The 6865-nt window shown below is 29.2% G+C and overlaps 1 protein-coding gene across 1 annotated transcript; it reads right to left on the bottom strand.

Annotated features, from left to right (window-relative positions):
• Positions 1–4544: 4544 nt before the first annotated feature.
• LOC132051180 (metallothionein-like protein type 2) lies at positions 4545–6451 on the bottom strand. The gene is made up of 3 exons (XM_059442438.1): positions 6309–6451; positions 5503–5574; positions 4545–4706 (listed from the first exon to the last, which is right to left on the bottom strand). Exons 1-3 carry the CDS (start codon positions 6368–6370, stop codon positions 4610–4612), a joined length of 231 nt encoding a protein of 76 aa, XP_059298421.1. The 5' UTR covers positions 6371–6451; the 3' UTR covers positions 4545–4609.
• Between the last annotated feature and the right edge of the window lie 414 nt (positions 6452–6865).

Here is a 6865-nt window from a genome sequence, read left to right as displayed (position 1 = left end):
AAGAAATACTAGGCTTTTTATAGGAGAAGGAAGAGAGAATTGGTCATTTTTATGTTTGACACGTGGACGAATAATGTGATATTTGTATGGTCTAGTGAATAACGTCTGAAATGTATAATGTTTTTAGATAAGAAGGCATTAAGCTTGCTTCTCTAAAGATTGACTAAGCATATATTTTTACATTTTAAGTATGTCGGTCCAGAGAGAAACTTATGTCTTACTCCACTCGTTTCTCTCATATTATTATGTGACGTTATGTGACACAATACAAAGTTTAGGTCTTTAGGATTCTAAAAGAGCTATTGAAAAGAAAGAAATTTCATCATAGATTTTAAGTCCCCGATATACAGGCTTGGGAATAATAAAATTAATGGTCAAATATCACAAGGAAGCTGGTAAGATTGTCGTGTCATTCCAAGAAGAGCATATATTTGGATTTGGAAACTGAAAATCAGCTCTTATATATTGTTTTAATTATAAAAATATATATATAAAAGAAAAAGATATCAACAAAACATTATTGTCATACAATATTTTACACATCGTACAATAAGTCACTTTATACCTAGTCGTATATCCGAAAATGATGTACTAGAAAAATATTTTCCTTCAAGGCTAAGAAATTGCTATCAGCCTATCAAGGGCTGGTGATGACAATGACGATGACGATGTTTGTTTTGGTCCGTCCTTGCTTAGGAAAAAACCCGAACAACAACTTTAGAAATTAAATTCGCGAGTTGCTTTAATTTAAACTTGTGTTACGAAATTCAAACTCTTATTTGTTTTATTCGATTGTTTATTTTTTATTTATGCTGTAAAGAAAAAGACTAGCTTTGTTCAATATTTATCTCCATAAGAATTAGCTTCTACTACCTAGTCCGTCTCGTCATTTGATGGATATCCTGCGTCATTGCTCACCTCAGATCTTCTGCGATAATTGACCGAAAGGGTGGTCTCGGGTTTGAGTTCCTTAGAATGAAGAAATCTCTGATAGAGAGCGTTTAGTTTTTATGAATTTCACGCGGCGTGAATTCAGATTAGTTTGGCAATAAGTTTGGAATGTCAGACGATTAAACCCAAAAAAAAATTGACCACTAATTATTTGATAATTGTTTGCCACCTTATTTTACTAAATAGAATAATGATTTATACCTTTGAAAGAAAAATGAAGTATAAAGAAGTAAATAAAAAGTATACAAAACGGTGATGAAACATTAAATTTTCAGAATTATAATAAGGGTTAAATTGCGATGAGTTTAGCTTTCAAACTACACTAAAAGCTTTTTTCATTATTAATGTAACTACTAAATAAATCCGCGTGTCGTGCGGTTATATAAGAAAAAATTTGTCTTAATTAGATTATGTTAACAAATATGTATTTTATTTGCATTTCTGTTTTTTTTTTTTTACATGAAACTTTTTACTTGAAAGAATACTAAAATTGATGTTGCAATAAACCTAAATTAATTCTTCTTTGAAAAGAATAGAGCCTCTAAAAATGAAGATAGTATCTACAAATTTTATCGTAATTTCAATGTTAACATTTTCTCTTTTTTGTTCTTTACTAAATGATTTTGGTGGGGAGAGAGTTTGTAAAACCAAAAAAACAAAAAAAAAAAATCAAAAAATCTTGCATCAACATTAAAATTGTGTATGCTCTTAGAAGGTGTGAGAATAAAAGTATAAGAAAGTGATAATTATCCACATCTCAAATCCTCCAACCATTTTAAAAATCGCTAAATAATTGGATATTCAAATGTCTATAAAATTTAATGAGTTTATTGTGTGTGTATATGAACTAACAAATTGAAGTGAAAATAATTATTTATTTATTTCTCTTAAATTAAGCTTACTCAATTTTTTCAAAAGTAGTATATACTCCTCATTAAGTTATGCATGTGATTGTCCACAAATAACTCTAGAGTTACAACAATCAACAACGTTAAATATATTTTAAAAAATAAAAGGGCATGAAGAGAATATGTATATTTCTTTCTTTTTCTTCATGCAATAATTGTTTCGAAATATATAAAACCAACAAAAGAAGAAAGAACCACAGATATATAATGGTAGTTTGGTATAAGACAAAAAATAACAAAGGTGACTTTAAGTTAACCACATATGTTATATATTCATACTTTATAAGCAAAAATCATTATTGAAGTATGCGATGAGATAGTTCTTTCAAAATAAATTAAAGATTTCGAATTTGAACCTTAAAATTAATGAATAAATCCTTGAAACAAGCTAATTGCAAAAAGAAAAAATTAGCACCATAAAAAGTACTTAGAAAAAAAGCTTAATAGCCAAAAAAAACAAAAAAAAAAAAACAAAAACAACTTAAAATAATTCATCCCAAACACCCTCTTATTAAGGTGACCATAAATTTTTTGGCAGTTTACCCTATGGGCCTATGCACTTTGCAATTGATGAGGAAGACAGAAAGAGAGGAATAGTGAATTTGTACCTCTCCAACTTACAATTTCACCTGCCTCAATAGGGTTTTAATCTCAGTGAAGATCCTTCCTTCTTTCACTCTATCTGCCCAATATATATATATGCAATACTTCAAGGAAATAAAATTAAAAAGAAACTAATGAATCATGTCCCCGAAATATGATTTTCTTTTCTTTTTCGACACTTCTCGGATCAGTCCAGTATAATGTATACCTAACAAAGGAGGATATGAAAATACATGAATTAATTAAAGGATAAACTGATAGGACTTTGAAAACAACCAACCCATCGATATAAACAACTGCACATTACAATAGTATTAACATATACTAAACAATTATAGGAGAAAGGGAAAAAGAAAGAGACGATAATCCATAGAATAATTTAAAGAACACCAAGAGGTATAAAAAAATATTGAAATACATTTTCGGGACCTAATCAAGCTGGCAAAAAAATACTTACAAACGAAAATTGTAGTCGGATCCAAATCACAATCAATGACGATAAACAAAAACAGAAAAGCAAAACCACATTTTAGTTGATATCAAATTAACCTCTCATGGTTAGTAAAACAAGTTAATTCAATGTATAATATGCTAGAAAAATATACATATGAGCATTATGACGTAGAAAATGAACCTGAACGTAATTGCTGATGTGAATTGTGGTTGTTGCATCCTTTCACCCATTTAGGCGAAGATAGAAATGAGAGAAGCCGATTTTACGAAGTTAAATTTTTTAAGATTAGCCAAAGTATAAGCAATAATTTTGTTATTCTCCAGCCCATTTGAACAGATTACATGAATAAATTATTTTAACAACCATTATTAGACATCACAAGAAAAACAAAAACCTCCTAGAAAATATGCAAAACCTCAAGATTGTGCAAGTTAAAATTCAAACAATGAACTGAAAATTACCTCTACAGAAAGAAAAGCCAGGGACATTCTTAGTGTTTTTGATTGTGCCCATATTCTTAGATCATATTTCAACGTTTTATGTAGTTTTATTTTAGTGCATAAATGATCACCAATTGCAAAATTACTAGTAGCAGTGACTATCACTAATTGCAAAAGTAATGGCAGTGAGTTTTGGGCTTTGTAAGCTGGAAAAAAAAAATTAAAGATGAGTAATTAAGAGAATGTAATTATTATAAGAAATGAATTTCCTATTTTAATATATCATATAAATAGGAAAAAGTAGGAAAAATGTCAAAAAAATGAGAAAAAAGATAAATATGAATGGTGACCATAGATAAGTGCCACATTACCTTATCTATGCCTAATATATATATATATATATATATATATATATATATATATATATATATATATATATATATTACTTGTTGTAATGGATAATTTACCATACTTTGTACTCCCTCCTTTCAGTTTTACTTGTCCACTTTAACTTTGCACATCCCTTAAACATTAATAAGTGAAGTATATATTTTATCATAATACTCATATTAATTGATGTATAGTCTCAAAAGTCTTGAAAAATGATTTGGAAATGAGTAATTAATGTTAAGTGTAAAACAAGAAAAAAGATTATCTTTTTCTTAATATGCTAAAGTGGACAAGTAAAAGTAAAAATTTATTTTTAGTATAGTTAATAAGTAAAAGTGAATGGAGAGAATATGTTACAAATCCACGTTTGCTATAAAAGCTACCTCTTATTGATTTTAAGTTATCCAATAAAAATAATTGTCAATTTGACTTTAACATCAACCGAGCCTACTGCTTTTCGATTCAAACTATATTAAGAAAAATAATATATACACATACAATAAATCAAGCTTATTATGATCCACCGACTCTAAATCCTAAATTCACCGGCATCAAGTACAATACTTTAAAAAAGGAACAAAACAGAGGGATTTAAGACACAATGAAAGGAGGCGACAACTTATATATTGCACATTAATAAGGTTTGTGTTACAGCTATGATAAGCAGCCTCCTTCAAACAAACATAAATTAAACAACCAAACAGAAAAGCCATGAGAGTAAAGTAACATCCCACTATTACATGGCTGTAGTCATTCAAATTATTATACAAAAGCTTTTATTACACAATATTACATAACACACTTAAAATACAGGAACACAATTTATTTTTTCATGTTCATAGTGGAAGCACTATAGTAGAACTTCAACAGTTGCAAGGGTCACACTGGCAGCTTGATCCACACTTGCAGCCATGCCCTCCTTCTGTTGCTTTCTCGACTGATCCCTCAACTATTGCTTTGCTGCAAATTCAGTCATATAGAATCATTAATCACCAATAGATCTCTTGGAAAACTTACTTACTTGACTAAGCCAAAATAAAAGAAGGATTTAAGTTCATATACCGATAGTGTAAAGATCTTTTATGCTATTTTTATCAGCTTATTAAATAGTATTCCTTCCGTCCCAAAAAGAATGAAACATTTCTATATGTTTAGTATCCTCTCCGTCTCAATTTATGTGACACCGTTTGATTATGCATAAAGTTTAAGAAAGAAAGAAAAGACTTTGAAATTTGTGGTCTAAAACATATCTTAGACATTTGAGTGACTATAAATCATTTCATTAAGTATAAAAGAGAAATTTTAAAGTTAAGTTATTATTCCTAATTATAGGAGTTGACATTCTTTTTGGGACGGACTAAAAAGTAAAATGTGTCACATTAATTGGAACGGAGGGATTAAGAATTTTACTTTGAAGTATCAATTTACCCTTAACGAGATGATTTATAGCCACAATTCCCACAAATATATATATATATGACTTATTTTAGACCATATGTTTCAAAATTCCCTTTCTTTCTTAAACTTTGTGTCCAGTCAAAACTCAAACACCCTGACATAAATTGAGACGGAGGGAGTAATAATTATCGTAAAGATTTACAAGTCATTATTATGAGTTTAACTTATATCACTAATAGTGTTAAAGAATTCTTACACTACCAAATCAATTGAAAGATAACTATAGATAATTGTTCGTAAAAAGTAGAACTAATAACCTAGAAAGTAACACCAAATATTTTTATACATTTTCACTTACTTCTTCATAGGCGCAACGCCCTCGATGATGGTAAGGGTGGTGGACTTCTCCAAATCAGGATACATGCCGCACCTTTACATAAATAAAAACGAGGGAGAATTAAATACAGTAAATATAGAAGATATATTTGATACTCCTTAAACTTCTATGTACTCTCAAATAACTATTGCGTGTAGTGATATTATGCACTGCATCCAGTAATTAAAATATTTAAATTGAAAAAAAAAATGTTTGACATGGAAGTTAAACAGAAAAATTGAAAGTTTAAAGTTGTGTTTGGAAATGAATTTAATTTTTTAAAAAGAAGTAAATATTTGTGACAAAAATTATTTCATTTGAAATACTCTTCAAACAAGTTATCTTGTATTATAAGATACCGAACTTAAGTATATTTACAACTAATACTGATAGTCAAACTAATATTTGCAAATACAGAATGATTTAGTATTTATAAATACTAGAGTTAATGGTCAAAACACACTTGATTTTTTTTTTTTTTTTAACAAGTTTCACACCCCCAACTATCAATTATTCCCTTTTCATATATGAACTATGACCATTTATGTATTAATCACAACTCGAAACTGATTAAGCCAACTATCGATTGTTCCGTTTTTTCTATCTGAACTCTCACCATTTACTCAACTATGTGTGTTTTAAAACATAGATGGTGATAGTTCAGCATGGAAAATGGATAGATGGTGATAATTCAGGTAGAAAAATGGAAGTGAAACTCACAAAAAAGCAATAGTTATGTATTTTACCATGAACTCTAAATACTAACATAAATATTGTTTATGGCTTACCCTCCACCATTGCCGCAACTGCAGCCAGAACCACAACCACAGTTTCCTCCGTTGCAAGACATTTTTGTTTGAATTTGAAAGACTTAGTAGTAATAAGAGAAGTTGAGAAATTGAGTTATCACTAAATTAAAGCAAGTAATTGTTGTTTGATGAAAGAAGAAAGGCTGGGTTTTTTATATGAGAAGGAGGATAGAATCGGTCATTTTATGTTTGACACTTGGACTAATAATGTGGTATTTGAAAGGTCTGGTGAATAACGTCTGAAATGTATAACGTTTTTTTGAGATAAGAAGGCATTAAACTTGCTTCTATAAAGAATGACTAAGCATATTGTATTTTTACAATTGAAATGTAGGTCCAGAGAGAAAATATATATTTTATTCCGTTCAAACATCAACAATGACGACATATCCGGTGTAATTCCATAAGTGGAATCTGAGAAGGATAGAACGTACGCAAACCTTTAGGGTGTAGAGAGATTATTTCTGATAGGCCCTCCGCTCAAAAGAAATATAACCGATGAAACAATGTAGGGAAAAAAAAAAAAAAAGAGAGAC

Source organism: Lycium ferocissimum, chromosome 3, assembly GCF_029784015.1.
Source record: "Lycium ferocissimum isolate CSIRO_LF1 chromosome 3, AGI_CSIRO_Lferr_CH_V1, whole genome shotgun sequence".
NCBI classification, from domain to species: domain Eukaryota; kingdom Viridiplantae; phylum Streptophyta; class Magnoliopsida; order Solanales; family Solanaceae; genus Lycium; species Lycium ferocissimum.
Note: the sequence above shows the minus strand (reverse complement) of the source record. Positions and strands in the feature narration are given on the sequence as shown.